Source organism: Branchiostoma belcheri, unplaced genomic scaffold, assembly GCF_001625305.1.
Source record: "Branchiostoma belcheri isolate BF01 breed outbred unplaced genomic scaffold, Haploidv18h27 scaffold28, whole genome shotgun sequence".
NCBI lineage: Eukaryota > Metazoa > Chordata > Leptocardii > Amphioxiformes > Branchiostomatidae > Branchiostoma > Branchiostoma belcheri.
Genome location: NW_017803887.1, coordinates 2,868,693 through 2,896,634, shown reverse-complemented (window position 1 = coordinate 2,896,634; position 27,942 = coordinate 2,868,693). Strand labels below are relative to the sequence as shown.

The 27,942-nt window shown below is 41.4% G+C and overlaps 3 protein-coding genes across 3 annotated transcripts; all 3 read right to left on the bottom strand.

The window, feature by feature from the left end:
• Positions 1-1,708: 1,708 nt before the first annotated feature.
• On the bottom strand, positions 1,709-14,846 carry LOC109472589 (mucin-like protein). The gene is made up of 17 exons (XM_019772375.1): positions 14,769-14,846; positions 13,607-13,858; positions 12,929-13,104; positions 11,773-11,893; positions 10,959-11,106; positions 10,153-10,400; positions 9,544-9,648; positions 8,887-9,027; positions 8,424-8,546; positions 7,723-7,851; positions 7,387-7,509; positions 6,371-6,499; positions 5,246-5,358; positions 4,526-4,739; positions 3,633-3,779; positions 3,065-3,189; positions 1,709-1,802 (listed from the first exon to the last, which is right to left on the bottom strand). Exons 1-17 carry the CDS (start codon positions 14,833-14,835, stop codon positions 1,746-1,748), a joined length of 2,418 nt encoding a protein of 805 aa, XP_019627934.1. The 5' UTR covers positions 14,836-14,846; the 3' UTR covers positions 1,709-1,745.
• A 659-nt stretch (positions 14,847-15,505) lies between these two features.
• Positions 15,506-19,526, bottom strand: LOC109472588 (protein mesh-like). Its single transcript, XM_019772374.1, has 7 exons — positions 19,432-19,526; positions 18,649-18,845; positions 17,882-18,053; positions 17,192-17,345; positions 16,629-16,720; positions 16,073-16,196; positions 15,506-15,705 (listed from the first exon to the last, which is right to left on the bottom strand). The coding sequence occupies exons 1-7, from the start codon at positions 19,504-19,506 to the stop codon at positions 15,506-15,508; spliced, it is 1,014 nt and encodes a 337-aa protein (XP_019627933.1). The 5' UTR covers positions 19,507-19,526.
• Positions 19,527-20,831: 1,305 nt separating this feature from the next.
• On the bottom strand, positions 20,832-27,709 carry LOC109472587 (mucin-22-like). The gene is made up of 7 exons (XM_019772372.1): positions 25,312-27,709; positions 24,620-24,739; positions 24,285-24,431; positions 22,840-22,962; positions 21,984-22,127; positions 21,236-21,369; positions 20,832-20,837 (listed from the first exon to the last, which is right to left on the bottom strand). The coding sequence occupies exons 1-7, from the start codon at positions 27,707-27,709 to the stop codon at positions 20,832-20,834; spliced, it is 3,072 nt and encodes a 1,023-aa protein (XP_019627931.1).
• Between the last annotated feature and the right edge of the window lie 233 nt (positions 27,710-27,942).

Here is a 27,942-nt window from a genome sequence, read left to right as displayed (position 1 = left end):
TGTATCAACCCTAAGATACAACATATATGCAAGTTCTAAACGTTGCAGCATTATTACATACAATCTTATTAGCAGTTTTGAAATATATCTGATCAAAAATTAGTAAGACTAGTTTTCAAAAATACATTTTTGTCTACTTTGTGCGTGATGCAGCCATAGGCGCATATCCCAACAACAAACCACTATGTCAAAAACATTGCACTTAACACAAATCATCATAAACACCTTTAGCAAAGTTCGCATTGTGTATTAAACATTCTATATCGGACTCATTCTTAAGTTTGTTCCTTTACATAGGCAAAACTACGAAAACCACGCTCTCCTTTTTCAGCACTCGGTTCCAGTGCGGAAAGTGGCTTTAGCACTGGACTTCCAGTGCTGAGGCGCTCTCAGCACTGGAAAAGCAGGCGTCAGCACTGGAACCCGAGTGCTCAGGCGACATTGCCTACGAGTCAACGGAAGAATGGGGAGCGGTCTTCCGAGACAACCTACAGAAAACCAGCTTACCAGCCATGCCGCTCTGTGGCTCGGCCGGGCAAACTCCCAAAAGGGCTATATCTATCACAATCACACAACAAAGTTCAGAAATAAAGTTGTTATTGTTATACTAGTTCGTTGTCACTTATACCCGTATCTTTTATTTTCTAAAATTAAGGAAAATAATCACAAGATGCAGTTTTACTATTATGTCATAAAGTTAGCCATAGACACCTTGTATTCTATAATTCAAATTAAGTGGCAGATTCCGACTTATTTCTTAATCATATTATCTCTCTCAGCACTCACTCAGCTTATGCCTGTAAAATAGAATAAAATACTGTATCTTCTAATTTCATCATGAAAGTTCATATGTGTTGGTAGTAATCATAGTAAGATGTTGAACTTTATTCCAACACAAGTATTACACAGAGATCAAATTTTCAACGACCACTGTTGCCTTAATCAGGATAACTAATGACCAATGATATAATTACGTGACGTCAACAATGATTCATTGCTGACGTCACGTATCCGTAAAGTCTCGTGTGAATAAGGTCACATGTCTGTGACCGTAACTCTCGCGAGATCACGTTGTGAAGTGATTGGTCATTAATTATCCTGAAGAAGACGACGTGGTCGTTGAAAACTTGATCTCTGCATAATCCTTGTGTTGGAATAAAGTTCAACATTTTACTGTATCTTCTCCTATCTGAGCACGTTCAAAATGCCCAAACGTAACACGTCGGCAGAACGTACTGCGTCTTCGCAAAACCCTTGATTTTTCACGTTTTTGGTTGGATGTTGCATCAGAATTTTGCCTGTTTAAAGTTAAAACTTTTGATCCAACACAAAAATTCTCTCACCTAGAGCTTTCGACCAGTCAGTCTGGTCTTCCTCAGTAGACTGCCCCAGTGTTGACGTCACACTTCAAAGAAGCCACGTGACAAGCTTCACTGGGTCAGTCTACTGAGGAAGACCATGCAGCAGAGTGACTGGTCGAAAGCTCTAGGTGAGAGAAAAATGTAACTACCAACACAGATGAACTTTCATGATAGAATTTTGCCTGTTGCAGAGGATATCTTTTCCAACATAACATTTGGAAACTACAGTCGGGATGTTAACCTTATATGCGCGAATACGCCCTTATATGAGACGTTCTGCCGAATTGGGTTTCGCGCAGGTGTAGTACGTTCTACCGACGTGTTCATGACAGGTAACGGTTAATACTGTACATCCGCACGGCTAAAGACACCCCGGGGACATCATCACTCTGGGTCGTTGTTCCCGCTCATCTCTCCTTCCGATGGCTCGACTGCTGATCTCTGCAAAAGATTAGGTAGACACGCTAAAGTTCGTGGGTTTTCTTCGCGCCAACAAAGTTTTCTTATACTATCATGAAAGTTCATCATTTTGGACACTGATCAAGACTATTTCTTGAGAGGGGTGAAGGAAGCCATATACATCAGGGCCCATCACCCTACATTGAACCGCGACGGGGGCCGACATCGTCTACCAGATACCTTTGACCCAGTTTTGACGTCACACTTCAAAGAAGCCACGTGACATGCTTCACTGGGTCAGTCTACTGAGGAAGACCAGAGTGACTGGTCAAAAGCTCTAGGGGAGATAATTTTTGTGTTGGACCAAAATTTTAACTTTAAACATATAGTTTTCTTGTGTTTCGTGATCTTTTCAAAAGGTGTTTCTCAATAACTAAGATCTCTTTTGTTACCTTCTTCAAGGTATGAAGAAACTGATCAAAGTGGAGAAGTCTTACATTGTTGAGTAATCTTCTCCATGCAACATCTAACTTATCATTTCCCTCAGGTAAATGACATGATAGATGAAAATCCCTTAAAATCCCATCCACTGATATAATAATCTACGGTGCCACCTGCTGTTGAAAATCCCCATTAAGTGAACGCAGATGGTTTCATAAGTTGACAATACGGCCACAGACACTTGGCTATGCGGATGACATCTGCGTGCATTGAGTTTAGCCCGCTCTCTTTCCAAACAAATTTTGATCCTTTAACATGACATGTTTTTTTTCCACAGGTGATGCACGCAACAGTTCTTACTCCCTGATAGCAACTTAAAACAAATTTAAAGTTTCCGAATTTTGTCCTAGTATAGATAGACTGAGATTCATATTTCACCTGGATACCTTTTTGGAAGGTCGTAGATGCGTGGCAGAGGAATTAAGTTTCAAAGCATTTACTTGTACATGTATTACTTGTACGTATTCGTTCACATTGAAGAGGAATTTGAAATCTTACAACTTGGTTTTTCTGAGACTGAGGAGTTACGACTGAACGTTGATTTGATTTGATTTGATTTAATGTAATTGTAACAATACAATACACGTGGGACACAGGAAGCTGTTGCTGGTGTTGTGTCCCACACATAGAAACAAATACAGGACAATACTCATTTTCACTTGAGTTAAGTGAGGAAAGTCGTGTAAAGTGCCTTTCTGAAGGGCATAAAATCGGTGGCATGTCAGGACTCGAACCCAGGTTCTTGGTTCCGAGTCGAGCACTCTGTCATTACGCCACACGACCCTGCTTTAATTTTAACCCACCTTTTTGATCTTGATGACGAGGATGAGGCAGATGACGATGGTACACAGCACGCCGAGCGTGATGAGGATGGCGGAGGTATCCAGTCTCCTGACCTGGGACGCTGCAGGGGTCGGGGTGGGGGTGGCTGCAAACATCGAAGGAAGAAAATTATCCTGTGATACACACAATTCAGGAATTCGACATTATGTTTACCAAAGGAACACAATATTTTTGCTCTGTTTCCTCTTCTTCTTTTTTCTCCAAACCAATAAGGTCAATGACCTCAACCCGGCGTCTGTCACCATGGTAACTGGTGTTGGGTTACATCATGTTGCAATTTTATAGCAAGAAGGATTTAGACCCCTGTCTGACCATATACTAGCAGAGCAGACCATATGCGAAGGCAAACTTTATGCATTTGCTTTGCAAATGTTACCCTTCTAGTACATATTAGCTTTGCCTGTAACTTTTAGCTTGCTTAGCTGACCTCCAAGCAGCTGTTGGGAGAAAAGACCCAATTCAATGTTATAGATAAACGTTATAGATTGCCTCGGCAGAGCACCATAAAATTCGGGACGCTTCCATTACCTTGACAGGTGGATCCTGAGATGCTGCCCCCTTCGGACACGTCGGAGTAACCATCAATACAGGTACAGCTGTACCCCCCGTCCGTGTTGGTACAGTCCGCATTGACGTGGCACAGGTTGGTGACGTCACTGGCACATTCATCTATGTCTGCAGATAAAAAATTTCGGATGACCCTACTGGATTGTTTGGTTGTTTGTTTGTTTGTTTGTTTATCACAATTCGGTATCTTATATCAACGAGCTTAAAATCTAGATTGGAAGCTCCTTGATTACATCCATCCTTTTCTTGTAGTTTAGTTCAAGCTGGGTACGAGATTGCCCGATTCGGACCACCACATACACTTAAACAGATTTTTAAAAATATTGACAAGTAATATCCAAGCAGATCCTATGGTGACAAGGCAGTACCCATTGTACAGAGGAATGTCCAGTAGCCACCTTGCCAATGGATACTGTCTTGCCACCTTCGGATCTGCTTGGAGATTAATGGACAAGTGTGGTGGGTTCTTTAGCATTTCGGTGAATGAAGTTTCTCCAACAGGCGGCTTTACAATGTTACAGATAAATGACAGAATAATGGGTCAGACTTCTTTGCAAGAGGAATAAAGGCGGTGGTCTACATAAGAGCTCACAGACATACCCTGAACAGAGACGGGGGGCGACACAAGTTATCTGGCACGTATGACCCGCTACTGCAATCACGTGTCTCTGACGTCACGTTCCAAGAGTAGACGGGTCCATTCCGTGAATAAGTTTTGAAGGAGTCAGCCGAAAATTTGGGGTAAGTCCCAATTTATTCCAGTGTTGGCAAAGAAAGTTGTGTATTTCATGATGACTTGTACCAACACAGGTGAACTTTCATGCTAAGAATAATGACAGTTAATGTTATCTCACCTGTAACTGTGACGCTACTCGCGTCCACTATCAGCTCGCCCCCACCCGAGGACGCGATGGCCTCTCTGAGCGCCTGCTCAGACGATGATGCATTGTGGGTGGTGTTGGACGCCAGGTTTAAGGTGAAGATGACGACAACGCTCCCGTTCTTAAACCCGTCCACGGTTACACCCAGGAAACTGTTGCCCATCACTGACTTATACAACATTTGTAACTGTGTTTATAACAAAAAAGCGTCAGTCAGCCATCCTTTATACACACACAAATAAGAATTTGTCATTGTGTTTTTCTCTTTGTATTCATGTTCTCGGGTAGAAGGTGCTATATATAATAAGCAATTGTACTTTTTGCTTGATACTCTTTTACATATATCTAAAAATATATGTAAATAGATAAATGGATATTAAATAAATACGAATATGGAAACATTGTGTCAGAAACAAGTTTTTTATCCATCTTATATCCCATTTTTTTATTTCGTCTTAATAACAATCCAATATAGATACTGCATATCAATGCATGACTTTATGAACCATATTCATGTTGATATTAACTGCCAAATAATATCAATGTACAACAAAAAGTAATTGAGCCTATCGCTGCAAAGTTCTTGTTTTTTTATGAATAAACCATTTGATTGATTGATTGATTGATTGATTGATTGAAGTTGTCCTATATATCATTGACATCATTTTTTCTCGAAGAATCAAATACACTTACGGTTCTTCCTGCTTTCGCCTTCATTGTTTTGTACTGACTGGATGTTGGGTCTCTAAGCTCAGCGGTGAATACTTGGTTTGTGACCCGGATTTCAGCTTCATATGTCTTAGATTCTGCAAAAGAACAAAGTTAATAATCTACAAATAAGTTTCATCGTTAGGGAACATGTAGTATATTCAAACAAAGGCACAAAGGGTAATGTATTTTTTTCATACTTCCCTGTCCATATGTATCGGGAAATCTTTGTCAAATGTTCAATTTTCAAAACGTTTGATATACTAAGTTATGTGTTCAAGCACTATACAGAAGCAAGAGATAATAATAACTTCTTTATTGCTCTTTTATTGAGAGGGGTGAAGGAGGCCATATATATCAGGGCCCACCACCCTTCACCGCGACGGGGGCCGACATCGTCTACCAAATACCTTTGACCCAGTATTGAAGTCACACTTCAAAGAAGGCACGTGGCAAGCTTCACTCGGTCAGTCTACTGGAAGGCTAGAGTGACTGGTCGAAAGCTCTAGGTGAGAGAAGTTTTTTTGTGTTGGACCAAAAGTTTTAACTCTAAACATTTATTGCACAACAATTGTGCAGGGTGGAAAGTATGGCATCTACTGGTACATAACTACAATTTGATGCGAATTAGTAGACCGAAAACGAAGAAAAATAAAATGGAGATACTAACCCGTGCATGTTATGGACCCGTTCAAGCTTTGTGCATAAAATCCGCTTGCACACGTGCAGACGTAACTTCCAGGCATGTTCCTGCACAAGACGTTGGTTCCTTGGCAGTTGTCAGACGTTTCACATTCGTCGATATCTGCGAGCAAAAATTTCTTACCTTTAGAACTGTGTTTTTTTTTCTTCATCTTGGAGTGTATATAATTCTGCATTATCATGGATACAGAGATACAGGGCATTCCATACAGCAAATTGAACATGGTTGCTTTGACTGGAGATCGGCTGTAAGTCAGCAGAGTTTGGGGCGTGTTCGGGGGTCAAATGTGACTCAAATTTAACTCAAATTCGTTTTGATTCGTACAGTAAATGGAAAGTCTATTCAACTTGTGGTATAAACGTTTTCGTGGAAGGGTGATGCAGAGAGAAATAAAAAAGTTGATTCACCTTCACACAATGTTCCGTTGGAGTTAAGTCTGTAACCATCGGCACAGCTGCATGTTTCGTTCCCAGCGACCACCGCGCAGAAGGCTAGGTCACTGGGAGAGCAGGTTGTGTTGAGGCACGGTTCGGAAGCTGGAAGGCAGTAGTACACGTTTATACATCATGCAAAACATGGCACAAATAACTTTTGTGTACTTTTGACTAGCCTGGTAGCCAGACCCCCGTGAGCTTAGCGCTGTTTCGTCGGCGCTGGTAGCGTCAAGGGCCGCCAAACCAGGTCCCAACAAGAATTTGGAGATCTCATACCTCCATGAATTATATGAGTTTTTCTAAATGTTTTTACACAGTACACTACGGTACAGAACAAAATAACACAGGTTTTTGTTTTTAAACACATAGTAGCACCTTTGGCCTGAATATGGTCATGTAGGCTATTCCAGAGGGAGAGCCTCATTAATCAAACCGGGCAGGCACTGCCTCCACCCCGCACATCTGTTTTCCCGGAAGTTTTGCTGCAGTACCAAGGTCAGCCACCAGGAGGCCCATATTTGTCCTTGACCTTTGGCTTCCTAAGACCTACCAGCATACCAAATATCATCACAATCCATAAAGGCGTTCTGAAGTTATGCTGACTACAAATGTGCGGAAACACACACACACACACACACACACACACACACACACACACACATACATATACACACACAGACGCGCCAAAAACAATACCTCCATTTTTCATGGAGGTAATTACCGCGTGCCGGGGGTAGCTTCATGCAGGCGGGTTAGGTTTCCTTGCTCACTTTGGGTCGGCGCGCAATAGAAGAAGCGTAATACAGGAAGTCAGCGGATAAAGGGAAACCATTTAGAGATAGGTCCGTAGGTATAGCTCGCCTGTACTTAGGAAAATCGGTGCGGTAGGAAAATCACCCACAAGCCGACCAAAGGTTTGGTCCCAGGCCAACTCTTAACAGCAATAGCTGATTTAATTTTCTGGTACATGTATGCATACATGCACCTACCTTGACAAGTTTTGCCGTCCGAGCCCAGGGCGAAATCGTCCGGACAGCTGCAGTTAAAAGCACCAACGGTGTTCGTACAGACATGGGAACAGCCGTCAGTATCCATGGCACACTCGTCGGTATCTGTACGTAACAAACAAACAAACAAACAAAAAAACAACCTTCAGTCGTTTGGTTTGTGATGACGTTGAACCGAGTATAAAACTGAGAAGAAATGTACATAATTTCGGGAAAAAATACAGAGTGACGTTTTCGCATTATTTCTCCGTAGAATATTTCATTAATCTTAATTTTGTTCACATTTTGATATTTCGCAAAAAGTGAGAAAAAACTCACCGACGCAGGATCGCATGTCGTTGCCAAGAGTATATCCACTCGTGCATGCGCAGTAGAAGCTCCCGACAGTATTGACGCAAACGTCACTGCACTCCTCTTCAGATGAAGCAGCAACACATTCATCAACATCTAGTGTTGGACATAGAGAAAATATAGGCAACTATATATGATAGTGGTTTGCTTCAAAGGGATGTTTGTGCCAAAAGTGTAATACAATTAATTGAAATTTTCTCATCTAAATTGTCATTTTCACTAACTTTAAACATACTAGCGTCGCTATTTCGCTTTTCCGGCAACTCAGCCCAGAGCGAGAATAAGTTGCGCCCGCTGTATTTTAGGAAGCTCATAAAAAGAATGTAAACAAACAACATGGCCGCGATTCGCGCTAGCACCGAGGAGTTGGCAGTTTTCCAACACGTTCTTTGCGGCGCAACGACGTTGATCTTTTACTCCCCAAATGTCATTATGAACCCAGGTAGGCTTATAGTGCAAGAAGATGTGTAAAACAACGATGTTTAAAATAGTGGCAAAATCTTACATAATATCGCTTTAAACAAACATGAGAAGGAAAGGTCAATATTCTATAGATTACACAAACGCACACTATGTGTTTTCATCATTGCAGCCTAAACTGAAGACTCTATGCGATGAAATCAAATGAAAGCAACTTGAAAAGTAATCATTGACCGGAAATGACGTACCTCTACAGGATCGCCCGTCGCCCGTGAAACCTTCTGCGCAGGCGCAAGTAAAACCCCCGGCCGTGTTATTACACTGCGCATGCTCATGACAGTCGTGACTCTCTGTAGCACACTCGTTGATGTCTGAAAAGTAACGACAAAAGTTTCAAATAGTTGTATTTATGTTTACCGAAGAAAAACATATTGTTTTAGCTCTGTTTCCCCTTCTTCTTCTCCAAAACAATAAGATTTATAAAACCGTATAAAACCGTCTCTGAACCAGACGTCTGTCACCATCGTAACTGGTGTCAGGTCTGGGCATCCCAAGGAAGAAGAAGAGGGTTACATCATGTTGCAATTTTATAGTAGGAGGGATTTAGACTGCTGTCTGACCATTGCAAATGTTACCTTTCTAGTTTGTGGCATATAATACATGCATGTCAATTATACGGTCAAATAATGACGGGTACCCCCGCCATCTTACCTTGGCATGTTCGTTCGTCATCGGTCATCTCGTACCCAGGGTGACATTCGCACCTGTACCCTGGAGCCGTATTGTGACAGACCGCGTTCACGCATGCGTGTACTTTCGGATCGTCACTCGGTAAAATACATTCGTTGAGGTCTGTAGAAATTGAAAACATGGTTAATAATGTGTAATACTCTTGGTTGATGCTTTACGTTCTTAGACAGCAAGTACCAATGTATTTTGTTTTACGAGTATTTTGTATTTTAATGTTAGTATTCCAAAGATCTCCTAAAACAGGGGTTTGCCCTGAGAGTGTATCTCATGATAAAATAAATAAATGAAATGAAATTATGAAATTAAATAAATGTGCCATATCCAAAGGTACTGCCCATCTGAAAATGGTTTGTACAAATACAACTGGCGTGTATACGTTGTATATATGGTAGCAGTATGAAATTATAATAATAATTATAATTAAAATAATAATTATATATAAATTATGAAATAGTATTATAATAGTGTGCGTAGAACATAGAACATATAAGCATTACTGTAGACGTTAGAGTAGATATCTGCTAGATATGTAGTATCTCTGAAGAGCTAACCATACACTCTACCTGTTACAATTATTGTACAGTAAAGTTTGACTTTTACTTTTTTATGGTCTCTCACCTGAGCAATACTCTCCGTCTCCCACCATACCTGTTGGACAGGTACCACAGGTGTACTCGTTCTCACCTGCGTCAAGGGGTGCCTGGGAGTCCGTGCAATTCACACCTGTGGTAGAAGCAGAACGGTTCATTATAAACAGAGGCTAGGAGCCAAAGATGCTCCATATATAATACCATAGGCCACTCTAGATCTTCTGGTCGGTTGTTACTTTTCTTGGTTTACTATACTCCTATGTTCAAGTACTGTACTTCATGTTCTACCATTCCTAAGTTTGTATTATTCAGAATTTGACCTCTGACCATCTCAAACACCACTGACTGTTAATCATTTTGTACTTTGATTATGGTTTTCGGATTCCTTTGCTGTCTAATTGATATACTTGTATTCTTATGTTTCATAATTATTCTATGTAACACAGTTATACTGCTTTCTTGTATCATGTTTCCATGGGCTCCATTGGAAATCAGCCTTCAACCACTGAAAGGACTACCCATGTGTTTCAAAGATTAATAAATATGTACATCTAAATAAATAAATAAAAATATACAATTACATTTGTTTTTACTATCATTAATACAAATATACAGTTGAACGTTTTCCTTTCCTCACCTGGGTAACAGGGCGCGATGGAGCAGCCGTCAAAGTCAGTTTCGCAGAACGTCCCGGTGTACCCCAGGGGACATGCGCACTGGGCCACAGCAAACCCCGCCACCCGCGGTGACGTCACGTCCCAGTCACACGCGCCGCCATTTTGACAGTTGCACACCGTGACGTCAGGCGTTGCCATGGTGATGGCGCCCATGTCGTCTTGCGCGAGGAGCGTGATCGTGACGTTTTCCGTGTCTTCAGGAGTCCATCTTTGAAGGAAAAGATTTAAGCGCTTACTCTTCAGAAAGATACTACTTAATAGTTAAATTTTTGGTCGTAAATCAAAACAGACAAGCAACATGGGATTTAGAAGTGTAAAAATAGAAGTGTATAGTAACGAAAGGTCTCTCAAATATGAAAATATGGTGACAGGAGTCTAAATCCCTCCTGTTATAAAATTGCAACATGATATAACCCAACACCAGTTACCATGGTGACAGACGTCTGATTCAGGTGTCTAAATCCTCCCTGCTATAAAATTGCAACATGATATAACCCAACACCAGTTACCATGGTGACAGACGTCTGGTTCAGGTGTCTAAATCCTCCCTGCTATAAAATTACAACATGATGTAACCCAGCACTAGTTACCATGGTGACAGACGTCTGGTTCAGGTGTCTAAATACCTCCTGCTATAAAATTGCAATATGATGTAACCCAGCACTAGTTGCCATGGAGACAGACGTCTGGTTCAAGTCATTGACCTTTTTTGTTTTGAGAAGAAGAGGAAACTGAGCAAAAATAGTAAACATAAAAACGTCCTTACCTGTAAGTGTTGTTTGCGTCTATTTCGCCAGGCCCAGAGAGTGAGACGGAAACCTGACCATCATCCTCTACGGTAATGTGTAAGGAGAATTCCTGACCAACCACAGCTCTGATTTCTGACGTCACGTTCAGTCTTGGAGGGGTATTACCTTCAGAACAACAAACAAACAAACAATCAAATAAACACAACATATACTAGTGCTTAATAGGCTTCTAGGCACATAAATAGTACCAGCAATAATTATAAATAATTACGATTCAACCATTTTCTGTCAGCAAAATCGCATTTTTTGAATCACAGATATCAGTATGCCATGGGATAGGGTTAATTCAACTTACTACATTAATAATTCTAAAAACATTAACAAAGTTCGAAATCCAGTTTTATTGCCCTGAAATCGCTTTGGGTGCCTTTCTACTTCTTTAATTTTCTTTTTTTCAGGACACGTCCATTCGATTATATGGATGACATCCACGCGCGAATGAATTTTCGTCTGTTTCCGAAAAACGTTTTCGACCATACTGTAAATCGTACAAAGTGGTTGCAAATTGAGAAAATATATTTGAAAAAAAATATTGGAAAAATCCATTACAAAGGATAAGAAATTGAAGAGTCTATTCCAATAAAATATTACTCTGTGTGTTTAGTCATTTGTTCAACCTTCATGACCACCTAGATTTCATGATGGGGGCAACTTTCTTTGGGCCAAACTTGTTTTTATTTGGGCACACTCGCATTAGTTTTGGCGTTCCCAGAGGATGTCATCCATATAATCAAATCAACATGGCCAAATTGTCAAGTAAGCAGATCCCACCTAGGACGTTGTTAGATATCTCTGCGCTCTTCATGCCCTGTTCGGCAGCCACTCCCACCTCCTCATTCCCCGTCAGCGCGATGTCGAACAGACACTCCTTCTTGTCTGCACCGCCACACACCTGAAACAGTCAAATATCAGAGTCATCAAACAAGAATTGAGGTGATTAAAGAAGCTCTTTTTACACAACCAAGTGTTTTATTCACAGCCGACGTTTCGGTGACCGTCTGTCACCTTTCTCGGGGCAATTCTGACTGGTTCACATTGCACAGCAGCACAGGTGTCGCTGCTATAGATGCATTCCCAAACGTACAATATTTACAATATCTACACATATATGTGGTTACACCTGTGCTGCAGTGCAATGTGAACCAGTCAGAATTGCCTTGAGGAAGGTGACAGACAGTCATCGAAATGTTGGTTGTGAATAAAACACTCGGTTGTGTAAAAGAAGAGTCTCTTTACTCCGTAACTAACCAACCTGATGAAACTATATATTCACGGACCAAGAATTAAGGTGGTCAGAAACTCGTATTTTCTAAGAACTATCGTAGAGTGGAACTCGTTGCCAACAAGCACAGTTGGGGCATCATCAGTAGAAAGCTTTCATTCCTGCAATTAAATGTGCAAAGATTGGGTGTAATAGGTCGTTCGTTGTAATATAGCAGCTGCCGTCGCGCTGCGTGCCTGCGAAGCTAGTGTGTTACGCTGAAGGGTGGCTATACTGACTATACAGACACAGATTGATTTATAGGAATCATATTGGGTTGCATATAGATTGTTGCATTTGAGTTATTAATATTTTGTTATCATTTATGTCAATTCAAATATTTGTTTACAGTTTTGTTTCTTCAATTTCCCATTGATTGGACAAGTACATCGATTATTACTCTCATTTCAAACATATTATTTCTATTATTTGACCTCTGATCTCCAACGCACTTTTATTTCTCTATGCTGATTTTGTTTCAAGTTTGTCATAAATTCAACATAATTTTTTATGTTTTATTTATTATCATTATTGCTAAAAGTAATTATTATTATCAATATCATGTTATTATCATTTGTTATTCTATTTTATGTGGACTCCAGGAAAAGTATGGAATTAATCAATGACATACTAATGGAGATCGAAATAAACAAACAATACAGATACCTGAACTGCCCGTTGTCTCTCCGTGGCGTTCTCAAACATGGCGTCAAGGTCAAAGAACAGCGGGGTGAAGCTGTCGTTTCCGTACGTCGCCGCTGATTGGCCGCCGGGGTAGGAGTGGAAGAGGGTGAGATTCGCGACGTCCTCCATCCTGAGTTTTGCCACACTCTTCAGAGACCCTAAGGGAAGAAGTAAACCGTAAATAGAAAGGTAACATTTGCAAGCAAATGCATGATGTTTACCTTCGCATAAACCAGCTTAACCACTTATTCTTACAAAAACACATCGATATATGGTGACAATGCAGCCACTCTTGAACTCGGTTCTGCACGGTACTTGCTCAATTACGTAACCCAACACTACAGGGTGTCTGCTACAGCACCAGTTACCATGGTGACAGCCATCTGGTCCAGGTCATTGACTTTATTTGTTTGGAAAGGAAGAAGAAGAGAAAGAAGCAGCAGCAACAGATCAAAAAACAATATGTTTTCCTTCTGCAATGGTAAACATAAAAACCACCAGCAAAATGCCATGAAGAAATTGTGCTGACATATTACATAAGCATAATAGGGACAGTCCCAACTGATGAATATTAGTGATAAGTCGGAGGGACAGAAATGCAAACATAATGGCAACAGACAGGCGGCGTTTCTGAACTAGTGGCTATACCAATAGACGTACATGACTCCCCAAAGACGTATAGTTCCTCTTCTGTAGGGTTAGTATCATTGGAAAACTCAACAGCTGTCCCGTTTGGCCAATGGAATTCATCCGTCATGTCGTCGTTGAAGTTTCCCATCATCCCTTGCAGGTTCCCCATGAGGTCAGAGGGCATAATGGCGGTGTAGGTCAACATTTGGTATCCGGCCTTTACTTCAACTGATACTCCGATGTTGAATATCACTTTAACGGATGTGACGTTGCCTTCCGAGTCTGAAGAAAAACAGAGAGAGCTGGATATAAACAGCAATAGCAACCAGTGGTTTACTGAAATTCTAAACCAAAATGGAAAAAAAATATCATACTCATACTGTTGAATGACAATAAAAAAAAAGAAGAGAACAAAAAAACAGAAAAGAGACACGAAAATGTTGATTTGTAATAAAAATTGGCTCTGGCGACTAAACTCTTTTGTATGTATCTTCTTAGTTTATAAAAACATTAACTTTAGCGTATAGGTGGTAAAGTACGAAAGCTTGTAGAAGTAACAATAGTTTTGTTGAAGAGGTTCATCAGTCACGTATAGATAATTAACAGTTTGTAGAATATTAACCAATCACTGTGACTGTTCTGGAAGGGAGCAAACACGTACATGTGTACCTCCAAATTTTCAGCATCTACTGTACGATCTAGTCTCGTGTTCTCACGAGACTAGGTCACCGTCCGTGATCAAGATGTACAGTGGACATGGAAAATTTGGAGGTACGTGTTTGCTACCTTTCAAAACAGTCACTGATTGAGGAAAATATTCTACTAATTGTTAAGGTATCTTTTACATTAACTTAATCTCAAACTGTTCGTTTCATAACAAAGCTCAAAATGAGTTGTCTATTCAGACTTCTACAATTTATTCCAATTTTGGTAAACCTACAAAGCAAAAAAATTGGAAAAGGTGGGACATTACGTCCTCCATGGTTTGCAAAAGAGAAGTCAAACCCTTCAGACATAGTTTTAGACATAGCCATAGTCACATAGCCACAATTACGTACTAATCTTTTATTTTGTAGAGTTTGAAGTTATTTTGTACTCCGAGTGTGAGTGTCAATGTTGTTTTGTGTTTGTTATTTGCAATTAGCCTTCGGACAGGAATTTGCAATATATAAACTTTAATATTAAAACAGACCTGTGGTCATCACCAGTCGTCCGTCGTCGAAGGTGTCCTGACCGCCATGATACTGGGCATACGTCATGTTGGCGTCATTAATCATGATGTTTAGCGCTTCCCCCGTCTCGTCCAGGTAAACCTGTACACTGTTGGCCACTGAGCGTGCAGCAATGGCACTATGAGGTAAAAGCACACACAGAAATGGTGAATTTCATTGTACATGTGTTGCACGTTGCACGTTGTACTCTTTTAAACTCCATTAACCACCATACAGTCGTTTACTGATGATATTACACCTATTTACATTTGCTGTAGAAATATGGATTTATATCATTACAATCTATATTCCTAATGCAACTAGACAAACCGCCTATCGAAAAACAGATCTGTTCCTTTATTTCCACAATAACTGAAAAACGAGGAGATGTTGAATTTATATAACGATAGTTAGTTAATTTTGTATCTGTTAATCATGTCCATTCATCTTGTTTTGTTGTGACCTGTACTTAGCCAAGTGTGACAAAATGTGCAATAATGATCTTCATTCATTAACTGTAGAGATATGGATTTATAGTATTAAGCGCTGGCTTTGTTCGTTTGTAAAATTTATGTAAATGGATTTTCACAACTTTTTGCCTTGAATGTTGAACCTCCAAGCAACTTCGTATCAACTACGGAGGAAACTATGCCATATCAGTGGAGGTTTACATTTAATATAGATATATGCATGATGTACTGAAGATCAATGTAAAAAATCACCTAAAGACGGTTGCTCTCGGAGTTTTTCCCGGTTCTACGTCCACAAGCTGGGTTCTGCCCTGCAAGGAAAAAATCGCTGCAGTCTGGGATAAAGCGGTAGAGGGCGTTGTTTGACAGAGTAGGTACTCCCCGAGGCCGTTGAACGAATATCTGACTCGGTCCAAGGTCAGAATGTGCGGATCTCCTGCTGCAGCCGCTGGAAGAAGCGATATGTAATTTATTGTTTTGTTTGTCTTATTGTTTTATTTGTCTAAAATGATCGATCAAAACCTCGACAGACTGTTATATTCTGCAATTAAATAACCACCCAAACATGAAGTATAACATGGCTTCCGGACTGTCTAGACTTTTGAGATAATCATGTGATGAAAAGGGTAAATGATATTACATGACTCTGCGACAATCTAGCTCTTTCTGACTTGACCTGATATAATAGTGTCTGCAATGGTTGTCTGATCAGTATCGGTACTTGCTTTTCATGCATCGGAAAACTCGGTAGAAAGGCAAAGATCAAGGATAGTATCTGTACATGCAAATATGAGTACAAAATCATAGATGCTTACATGTCCGCGGTGGAACGTATCCCTCAGTGAATCCCATCGGTCGTCTCTCGAAGTACATGTCACAATACTTGCTCCCGTAGTCCAGACAACAGGATTCACGCGCTTGGATGTCATCAGCTGATGCCTGCTTACACAGAAAACATGTCTACTTCCCGAAAATAGTTTCATCAGGTTGGTAGAACATGGGATATTGGAATTTCCTTTTTCACAATCAGTGCTGACTATTTAGCCTTGCTTACGTTTCGGCGTCTGATTTTCGATATCTGGCAGACACCTTCCTCAGAGCTTCTGACTGGAGTTCTGCCGATGTAGGTGGCGATTTGCAGCGAGAACACAATCCTAAACATGGCTAAGTTTGTATCGCCCCTCGTCCCGGTTCATGACTGAACTTGACTTAAGCAAGGTAAGAGACAGTATACTTGTTGTGTATAAGAAAATCCCAATTTCCAATATTTTTACTGCAGCGCACAACGGTTTAGATGTCGATACTTATTTGAAGATACAAATCATTTTACACCCACTAATGTTAGTATGATATTGTTCGTCGCTAACTTACCCTTTGATACCTTTCAAACGTTCCCGACCGCTCTCGGTTGTTTCTTATGAAAGCGCCCTCTGGCATTTGGTAACAGCACAGCATGTTGCCACCTGCATCGAAAGTATGGGCAATGTAAAAAGAAAGGAACAAGGCGAAAGATAAAATAGGTTGAAGATAGGTTGCCTTCTCGAAACTTCAAAGGCATCCAGTGCAGATTTTAGGGCTTGGAAACACGATTTTTTTTCAAAGCCAATATTCTAGCCATTTACCTACAAAGTGAGTTAAAACCACACTGCCCCAATGTATATGTATATTGACCCTCATGAAGTAAAAATTCCCAAAATTCCAACGGAAAATGGTTACTGGAAGGGCCCTGTTCTGATTTTTAGGGCACCACCCAGAAAATAAAGGAATCATCTTGGGGCTTGTTTCTGCAGTTTTAATTGCCCAAAGCCTGAAACACTGACTCAAATGTGTTGATGTGAAGCAGTATGTGTCAATATCCCAAAGATTGCCTTCTTCGGAATATTTACAGTTTTGCTGCCCTGAAATCGCGCTGGATGTCTTCAACCTTTACGTACCTAATGATGACGACAAAGGTCGGTTGAGGTCAAAGCAAAGCCGATCACCGGAACTGACGTCAGAGGCAGCCTTCCATTGGGCGTCCAACTGGGCATGCGCAGCGGTGGTCGGACATGGAGGAAGCGGACCGAACCTGGTGACGTCAGCCTGCACCTGTTGACGTATATTTAGACGTAGTAGATCAATCTCTTTTTTAGAACGAAGCAGTTCGCTTCGAATTCGATCCTGAGAGGCAAACATTGTGAAAGAATTGGTCCGAAAACAGCAACATACAAACCAACAACAAAAGCTTAGACTTTTGTATCGTAGAAAACATCTTTCTAAGTATTTGCTTTTCCTATCAAATTTTTTGAACAACACATGGTTAAGAATTGCATTCAGTTGCATAAGAGGGGGACTAGAGATGATTCTCATAGTTTTAGGTTGCTTTTGTTAATTATGCGCACGGACAAGGGCATTACAACCGGTTAACCATCCCTTATCAGAGACGGGGGGCGCCACAGACTTTCTGCAACCTGTGATCCACTGCTCACGGAGTCATGTGTGTTGTCTGCGTGACGTCACGGAAGCGGTGAATTGCTCATTCCTTGACAAAAACTGAAGTTGTACAAAATTTGGGTACGTCCAAATTCTTGTGTCAAATATTGCAGTTCAAACTGGTTTCATAAGACAAGGTATGTACTACCCACCAGATACCAGCTCATACACTGTTTTCGGGGATTGACGTAGGAGTCGTCGTTGTCGTCAAGCCTGTAGCTCCAGCGGCCAGGCCCAATGGAGCTCCCTCCGGACTTCCTGTCCAGACAGTACACGTTCGGCTGCGTGCAGTTCTTCTGGCCGTTCTCCAGGGTCGATTTATGTCTAGAATGAGACATGTGCGATGCCGATGGGATGTATTTAGGGGTCTTTAGATGCCAGTATTTGTACAAAGCCTTTTTTTAATTCATAAAGCCGGATTGCATTAAGCGATTTTGAAATACATAGAAAAGTACTTTGTGAATATCATTATCACGATTTATTTCAAAATCGGTTACATCACGCATGTTACGTCATTTTCTGAACCTTTCAATCCTCTTAAACTAGCTGACTTTTATCACGCACGGCAAAAGTGTTTCATATCCATTATTATGACAAACTTTTCTCTCTTAACTTGCTAAACACAAAACAAAAGAATAAAACAGAACCAACCATCCTGAAATATTATCATGTTTACCGAAGGAAAACATATTGTTATTGCCCTGTTTCCTCTTCTTCTCCAAACCAATAAGGTCAATGACCTGAACCAGACGTTACATGATGTTGCAATTTTATAGCAGGAGGGATTTAGACTCCTGTCTGACTGTGAATGTGTTTGAGTTTAAGAATTAACAGAGCAGACCATATGCGAAGGTAAACATTATGCTTTTCAAATGTTACCTTTCTAGTTTCTTTTTTTTTCTTGTTACATGTATCATACCTTGAATTCTCGTCTTCGACAACAGTCAACTGCCCGGTTGTCCCCCGGATGATGTAACCCACGAATGCCGGCCATTTCCCGCCCACCAGGTTTTCCTGGGTTATCTGTGGGTCCCATTGCATCCTGTGGTCATCGTACAGGTAAATGGCGTAGGTCTTCCTGTGGTCAGTCACAAGGATGGCCTGGAAAGTGTTGGTCTGAGAACAGAGATTTTTTTTCATTTATTCACACATATTTACATGTTTAACGAGTATCAGGCAAAAAGCATAATTGCTTACATAACGCCTTCTACTCCTGAACATAAATATATGTGAACATAAAAGACGAGTAAAACGCAATGACGAATACATAATTACAGTGGATAGAAGAAAAATTAATGTAAACAAGACAAGTTGGTGATCTATCAATTATTAGAATTATTACCTGTGAATATATGTCTGAATTATGTGGACGATATTACAGTTTTGTAAATTTTAAAGTGAGATGGACCCTCGTAGCGAAAGAATACAAAAGAAATATAGTAAGGAACATAATGTACTGTCATAATGAGATGCCGTAGCTATACTATACTGGAGATGAGAACAGGAATATTCTGGATTTAGGAGCCATGATAAATAGTACTAATAATCAGTGAAGATGCAGCATATATGCAGGCAATACTACATTATAGCATGGAGACTATTTTAACAGTGCTGTCACAGATTTGGGTTTGCAAAACAACAAAGAAAGGTTCAAACAAACAACAAAGAAAGGTTCAAACAAACAAACAAACAAAAAGCTCACCGGCATGCCATCTCTGGCCGGGTCTCCTGCCATCGCCATGTTCTTCCACGTGACCACAAGAGCGTACGTCATCATACTGTTTCCCCCAAACTCCGTCCTTACATAGAAGGGAAACCAGATGAAAATATTAATTAATATTTGTCCCATAGAAGTGATTTCAAGTAATTCAAATGTACAAATTATAACTTTTAAAGGCTATTCCATGTAAGTAAGTTCAAGCTATTAGAGCTGCCTGGCAAATATTGACACATAGTCTTGGTAGTTAAATTAACTGAACCAGGTGTATTTCATTACAATGTTCACTCGAGTTAGAATAAGGGGAATAACTACCTTGTAAGACTAGATAATCGAGACAGTGTTCTGCTAGGTGGTCCTCGGAAAGTCACCCTTCCTATAGCCTGGTGCACTTCGTATCGGACCTGTAGGGTACAAGATATCAAAGGCATCAAATTAGACGAACAAAACTGAATCGTCTGGCATATATCCATGTAGATCACTCAACTGATCTGATTTACGGCACATATTTGCTCATTTTATAGCTGCTTTGTGCGATTTACAGTATGGTCGAAAACGCGTTTTTTTTAACGGACGAAAATTCATTCGCGTAGACGTGCGTCATACACATATAGTCAAACTAGACCAAAAACCAAGAACACCCATTTACATATACTCGTGTTACTAGTATCCTGTTCACAATAAAAACAACAAACACAAAACGTCCACTGCAGTGACGTAGGGACCCCCACGAGGCCCATTTTTGAACTTGACCTTGGTCTCCCCAACGGTAACCTGCCTGCCAAAAATCATGAACATTTAACATGCCGTAAAGTGTTATGCCGCATAGTCTCCCACACTATTCATAGCCTTCTCGACGAAGGCAATCAACATGGCCTTACCTTGGATGGATAGTTCTCCCCCATGACGACGTCAGCCCAGAACGGTGCGATGACCCCGCACACGGTTTCCCCGAACGCGCCCGGGTCAGTAGTGGGGTGCCGGTAGGTCGGTCTCGCGGCGCTGCGCTGTGAAGCTTTCAACGTCGTAATCACAATCACGCCATTCTCCAGGATCTAGAGAGAGAGAAACAGAGTAGTTTAGTACGCTGGCCCACAAGTTCACTTGTGGGCCACCGTAGTTGAGGGCTAGAATCTAGGTACGCACGCTTTTGTATATGTATCAGTCGAAATTATCTACGCAGTCTTTATTCAATTTTAGAGCTCAGTTGACATCTTTCTCTGTGGCATGTGTGAAGCATTAGACAGCTGTGTATAATTCGCTGGGGGAATATTCATCAATTCCATCTTACTTTCATATAAATATGATTTTAAACGAAGATTGTGAATTTTTTTCAACTGTTTTTTTTTCAGCTGAGGTTTTTGACAAAGCTTTGTGAAATATTCCTATGCCTACAATGTCCACAGGTTGTTCAATGCTCTATAGTGTAGTCTTCTCTTGCACCGTAAAGTAATGAATAGTTTCCCCTTATATTAATTCTTTTTTATTTGCCCTGAATGTAGACACACGATGTAAACAGCAATCTATTTGTGTACAACAAAAACTCTGTGGATTCGTATGCACCTGTGTTAAAAAGAGGGAAGAAACGTAAGCTATATCAATGTTAGCCTGGTATGTTCATCCATCTGTCTGCAATGGATGTAGTGTAGCACTTCTGTAGAATCTTAGTGTTTGTATGACTCATGTAAACCCACATGTAATGCGTTTAGCCCTCATGGGCATGAATGTGCAAATAAACATCATTGTCATTGTCATCATAACCTATAGATTGATTGAAAGCTGAACCTACGTAGACAGAGTTGCACAGTCGTCCCCCAGGCATGGGCAGCCCCTCCGGTACTTCGATGAGCGGAGACATCCCCTCTGTTGTAGCGTTACCGAACAACCAGTGTCCCGCCAGACCATCCGGGAACAGGCGAACCTCTGACAAAGACAGATAAAAAAGATGTAAAACGAGTCTGTTCTTCGCCAACTTGATGCCAGTGGCTAAGATATGGGCATTATAATGATGAAGTTTAGTAAGTACACACAGTCAGGTACATGCCTTATAGTCCGAGCGTTAACAGGGCAGGGTCATATCTCTGTTTATCTAGGTCGACAATATATACATAATGCTATACAAAAAAGAAACCGTATCATAACAATGTGAAATGTAGTGTTCCATTATGACATATACGTGTACTGAATGATGAAGTTAGATTATTACACTAGTAGAAATAGTTTATAGCTATCAAGTGGTATTTGCCATACATTGTATCAAATGCAATTGTTGCGCAATAAACTTTGACTTGACTATAGTGACTATCTTGACTATCGACTTTATGGCACATGGTTTTATATCATTCTTCAATGCATTTTGTACTCAGTTCTTAGTTTGCAATTAGCCCTCGGCCATGGACTTACAATAAAGAACTTACTTACTATCACGACAACCGTGAATGTAAACATGAACCAAGAAGCTTTGACCAAGATATAAAATTAAGAGTTTTTCAATGATGACCAAAAGTGATTATGGAAAAAGTCTGGACACAATGTACCTCTGCACTGGCCCGTGAATCCGGTGCCTTCAGGTGCTGTACTCTCGTAGTTGTCCTTACAGGTGCAGGTGTAGGAACCAGCTGTGTTGTTACAGGTGGCGTTCTCATCACAAGAAGCCGTGCCCGTGGTGCACTCATCCACATCTGAGAAAACATATAAAACATACTCTAGAAAGGCTGACATTTGCTTTGGAGTAATATATCAGATGGCTTCACCACATCCCCCGTACAAAAATGGACCTATCCCCCTCCCGCACAGATGGACTGTTCCTAAATCATCCCTGTCCAAAATGTGGAGTGTTCCAACAGTCTAGACCCTTGCAGCAATGGGATCTTCCAATGCCTTCTGCTGTTGGGACTTCGTGGTGTGGTGAATCCTTTATTATGTAAACTTGGTGGGGCAAGTGTAAGCCCATTTTTTGAACCAGAAGGAGAATAGATGATACACGTTTTGGTAAAAAAAATGGGCCAAAGGGGGTGTCAGCCCATTTGCCCATTTTTTTTTACCAGAAGGAGAATATATTTACTATAGACAGATTTCACAATCTGGTAAAAATGCATCATTGTTTGCTTGCAATCTTTAGCACATTTCAATGCAGTTAGCACGCTTTTTCAATTTTTTCTTGGTATTAAAGAAATGGGATAAATAACCCATTCTAGAATATAAGCAAACTCAAAATAATTGAAAAGGTAAATGATTATCCTGATGAAGGCGACAGTGGTCGTTGAAACTTTAATCTCTCTGTAATCGTTGTGTTGGAATAAAGTTCAACATTTTACTATGATTTCTACCAACACAGATGAACGTTCATAATAGTTGAAAAGGATTGATATACCACTGATGTATAAGGTATACCTGTACAGGAGGTTCCATCTCCAGTATATCCACCGAGGCATGTGCAGGAGAAACTGCCGTAGGTGTTTGTACACTGGGCAGATGCATGGCAGTTATGGTGTCCAGAGGAACATTCGTCAGTATCTGTAAGGCAATAGGGTCATCACTGATGATTGACACTCTATTTTGGTTAGATAAAGTACTGGAAACTGTAAGAATATTGGACACCGAACAAGACTACTCTCTGAGAGGGGTGGAAGAAGCTATTTACTTTTTTTAAATAACTTAATTGACAAAAATAGTACAGAAAACAATACATACAGTGCGTCACATACATACTATTAGACTTCCAAAGTCAAAATACAAGAAGCTATTTACGTCAGGGCCCATCACCCTTCACTCAACCGCGACGGGGGCCGACATCGTCTACCAGATACCTTTGACCCAGTGTTGACGTCATACTTTAGAGAAGACACTTGACAACTCTAACTGGGTCAGTCTACTGAGGAAGACCAGAGAAACTAGTCTAAATCTTTACTTGAGAACACTTCCCTTTTGTTTTGGAATAAAAGCTTTACCTTTAAAAATGTATCATTCTATATAAATGTGTGGCAAATTCATACTCATTTTCACTTGAGTGTAGTGAGGAAAGTTGTGTAAAGTGCCTTTCCCAAGGGCACAAGATCGGTGACATGTCGGGACTCGAACCCGGGACCTCTTGATCCCGAGTCTCGCACGCTGCCGTTGCGCAACACGACCCCATACAGTGTTGTAATGTTTAGAGATCGTAGGGAAGAGAAAATCCGTACCTTCGCATCTGTAACCATTAGCCGCTAACTCGAAGCCAGGGGAGCAGCTGCAAACATGTGTCCCATTGGCGACTGCACATTTAGAGTGGGCTGTAGGTCTGCAAGGGTTCGCGCTGGCCTCACAAGTTTCCTGACCTGATGTAGAGAATTGAATATTAAAAATCTGGACAATACTCTCAATAACTTAGACTGCAACATCAGTTTCAAAAGTTCAACATAGGGTGTCTAGCATTGAGCATATTGCCTCAGACAAAATGATTAAAGTACAACTGTAGAGCAGGATCATGACTATCAAGCATAGGTGAAGCATACATAAGGAAATACTGCATTAATGAATTCAATTAGAGAAGATAGACGTATCTTAGACTGTAAAGCAACACTTGAATACTTAAATGCTTGGTGACAAAGGCAACCAAATACGCCCGTGCTAGCCTCTACCAGGCTTCGGGAGACGACTGGAAACAGTAGAAAATGGCCAAATAGAGAGATAACATACCGACGGAGTTGGTCAGCTAGAAAGTACATTTCGAATTTTGCCGCACCCGCATCACAACTCCCTCGGCGTGTTATCTCTCTATTTGGTCAATTTCTACTCTTTCCGTCTCGCAAAGCCTAATAGAGGCAACCCCTGTGTGTGTAACGAGGAAATGTGTCTACCTTCGCACGTTTTCCCGTCCTCCTTCAAGGTGAAAAAGTCCGGACAAGCGCAATGGTAGGACCCGATGGTGTTGACACAGACATCAGAACAACCGTGGCCAGGTACAAAACCTGGCCCTGGTGGCTGTATAGAGCACTCGTCTATGTCTGAAACAGGTACATGTTCTTACGTATATGTAGCTAATTTTTACTGTGTCTACAACAAACTACATCCCTGTCATGTTGCTGCGTCAAATATGTATATCTTCCATCACAATGCATACTACGTACATACCGGTACGTCATGATCGTCATACCAAATATGTCATCACATCTATTATGTGGGATAAGCTTACCAGTACAGTTTCGACCATCTCCCTGAAAGCCTGTCCTACAGACACAGGCGTATCCGAATCCGGATGTTGTAATGACACACGTCGCGTTCTCGTGACAAATGTAGATGTCATTGATGCAGTCTGAAATAAGAATGATAATTTTAATCCATCTAACCAGACGAAATTAATATAAAGTTGGCATGAAAATTTTTTATCTTGTACAACATATTCCGCTCTTTGCAGCACAAATGTGCGGAATAATTGGTAGAAACCTGTCTGTATGATATGTTCATATGTCAGAATATGAGGTTTTGCAGAACCAGAACTAAAATGCCCAATGGCAACTTTTACTGAATCATATAAGGCGGTCTGAGAGGCATATATCAATGAGGGGCACCACAAGATGCCTTGTCTTTCATACTGAAGGAGAGATCAGGTTAGGTTAGGTTAGGTTAGATGAAGAGGAGAAGAGTAGCAGAATATAGAGACTGCCGCAGAAGTACGGAAGGCGAGTTTGACTATGCCAAGATGTGCAACACTACGGATCTCCAGTGCCCAGTGAGAGAGGGAGATATTGGAGATACTGGACAGTTTGACTACTCCAAGATGTGCAAACCTATTGAAAGCGACCTCCAGTAGTGCCCAGTGAGAGAAGAAGTGGGACAACAGGAGATACTGGACAGCTCAGTGCGCCAGTTTGAGTAGTTGCGTACCTGCTTCCTCTGTTGGTCTGACTGTGGTATGCATGGTCGTAGTCTCAGGTTGGGCAGTCGTTGTAATAGTTGTACTGGAAGCTGTAGATGCCGTGTCTGTACTTGACGTTACTGATGGTGTTTCTGTTGGTACAGTCGGTTCGACAGTGTCCACAGACTCAGTCGTGCTGATAGTTGTACTGGAAGCTATAGTTGCCGTCTCTGTACTTGACATTTCTGATAGTGTCTCTGTAGTAGGTTCGACTGTGTCCACAGACTGGTGGGTTGTCAGACTATCCACGGCCGTAGCTGGGACAGATGCGTAATGCAACATTTCTGTTGTCATCATTGTCATTTCGGTAGTGGCATCATCCACTGGGCTTATGGTGGTGTCTGGAAATGGTGTCTGTGGGGTTGTGGAGGTAGGTTGCCTTGTTGTTGCGACTGTGTGAGGAAGTTGTGTTCCAGAAGTCGCGATATCATTTTCTTCTGTTGTTGTAGCGACGATATCTGTCGTAGAAGTGACGCCATCATCAGTCGTTTCTTCTGTTGTAGCGACGGTTTCCATCGTTGACTGTTCCATATTTTGATCTGTCACTGTTTCGTCGATTTCTGTAGATACGATTGTGCCCGTAAGATCCTCTGTTGTTGTGCTGTAACCTTCAGTGATGTCTGCAGCATCCGTGGATACAGGCGATGTCCTAAACACCGTGGAAGGGCTCGTTTCATCGGGAATTGTTGACATAGTCACTGGTTCATGCGACGCTTCTGTCAATGTTTCTGACTGCGTAGTTTCCATGGTATTTGTGGATGGTCCCTGGTCTAACGCTGTAGATGAGAAGGCTTCTGTGGATGATGTTTGCACAGCTGTGGGCGAGGTAACCGTGGTTTCTTCCACGAGCTCTGTTGGAGCTGGTTCATCAGTTACAGTTCCAGATCCTGACGTTGACATGGTACCCTCGCTAGGGGGCGTCTTTGAGCTGACATCGTAAAGTGTAGAGGCTGCCGTTGCTGTAACCGATGGGAAAGTTGTGCCAGCTATCTGGAGTGGTTGTGTGACGACTGTGACTTTTGGACTTTCTGTGAGCAGATCATCAGTGACTGTTCCGAATACATCTGATTCAGTGGACGGTTTTGTTGTAGTAGCAAGCTCTGTCGGGGCTCCCATCGTGGTCGACAAGAGTTCTTCCGGAGCTCCCTCCTCTGTTGTGAAGGCCTCAGTTGAGGTCACCTCTTGTGTTACCAGCGTATCTCTGAACAATGGCTCTGTAATAGTTATCATGCCGTTGTCTGTGACTGATCCTGGTGTTGTGAACTCAGTTGAGACAGCCTTGCCTGTACTGAAGATCTCAGTTGGGACTGACTGTGTTTTAAGATCGACGGTTGAGGCTGGGTCTTCAGTGTGGATCACTTCGCCCGACACTGACAGTGTGGTCATGATTTCGGTTGACAAAGCTTCTTCTGTATACACGACTTCATTTGGAACTGACTCCGTTGCCATAACCTCAGTTGAGGCAGAGCCTACAGTGGCTATGGCTTCGTTTGGGATCCATTGCGTGGTCATAACGTCAGTTGATCTAGCTTCTTCTGTCTGCACTAATTCAGTGGGAACTGACTCTGTTGTGATATACTCAGTTGAGATAGAGTCTTGAGTGCTAATGACTTCGTTTGAGATAGATCCCGTAGCCATAACGTCAGTTGATAGAGGCTCTTCTGTCTGCAAAACTTCAGTGTGAACTGACTCTGTTGTCATCACCTCAGTTGAGCCTTCAGTGCTAATGGCTATGTTTGAGATAGATTCCGTGGTCATAACGTCAGTTGATAGAGGTTCTTCTGTCTTCAAAACTTCAGTTGGAACTGACTCCGTTGTCATGACCTCAGTTGACTCTTCAGTGCCAATGGCTTCATACGAGACTGACCATGTGGACATGCTCTCAGTTGAGACTGCTTCTTCTGTGCTCGTTCCCTCGTTGAGGACTGTTTGGGTTGTCATAGGTTCGCCGGTGACTTCTTGTTCTGACTCAGTTGGAACTGAAGTTACCTCTGTGGACGTGAAGTCAAGTGAAGCTGACTCAGTTGTTGCCGACTCTGTCTCAGTGACCTCAGTAGAAACTGCTTCTTCTGTTGCTTCTGATGGGTAGGTTAGTGTTGCGGTGATAGTCGAGATGATTGTCCTCTCCGTCGGATCACCTTCAGTCGTTGCCACCTCTGTTGAGGCTGTTGCTTCGTTGATTTCAGATCGGGTTGTTGAGAGATATTCTTCTGCTAACACATCTGTTGTTGTCACGGTTTCTTCAGTCGACGTTGAGTCAGTAGTTTCAAAAATGTCCGTTGTTTGGAGCATAGCTTCTGTGTTCACTAGATCTGTTGTTTCGTTGATTTCAGATCGGGTTGTCGAGAGATATTCTTCTGCTAACATATCTGTTGTTGTCACAGTTTCTTCAGTAGGTGTTGAGTCAGTAGTTACCAAATTGTGCGTCGTCTGTGTCATAGCTTCTGTGCTCACTAAATATGTTGTATCTTTGATGTCAGATCGGGTTGTCGAGAGATATTCTTCTGCTATCGTATCTGTTGTTGTCACGGTTTCTTCAGTCGATGTTGAGTCAGTAGTTTCCAAAATGTCCGTCGTCTGGGTCATAGGTTCTGTGCTCA

Coding starts and splice junctions, on each gene's coding strand:
- LOC109472589 (XM_019772375.1), bottom strand. CDS start 14,835: ATGACGTATGCCCAGTATCATGGCGGTCAGGACACCTTCGACGACGGA. Junction 8,547..8,886: donor TGACGAACGAACATGCCAAG/GTAAGATGGCGG, acceptor GTTACTTTTCAG/ACATCAACGAGTGTGCTACA. Junction 7,852..8,423: donor CGACGGGCGATCCTGTAGAG/GTACGTCATTTC, acceptor GTCCAACACTAG/ATGTTGATGAATGTGTTGCT.
- LOC109472588 (XM_019772374.1), bottom strand. CDS start 19,506: ATGATGACGTACGCTCTTGTGGTCACGTGGAAGAACATGGCGATGGCA. Junction 17,346..17,881: donor AGTGTATGAGCTGGTATCTG/GTGGGTAGTACA, acceptor ATACGTCAACAG/GTGCAGGCTGACGTCACCAG. Junction 16,721..17,191: donor ACCTTTGTCGTCATCATTAG/GTACGTAAAGGT, acceptor CTTTCGATGCAG/GTGGCAACATGCTGTGCTGT.
- LOC109472587 (XM_019772372.1), bottom strand. CDS start 27,709: ATGTTAGCAGAAGAATATCTCTCGACAACCCGATCTGAAATCAACGAA. Junction 24,740..25,311: donor CAGACCAACAGAGGAAGCAG/GTACGCAACTAC, acceptor TTCTTATTTCAG/ACTGCATCAATGACATCTAC. Junction 22,963..24,284: donor GGACGGGAAAACGTGCGAAG/GTAGACACATTT, acceptor ATTGCCTTACAG/ATACTGACGAATGTTCCTCT.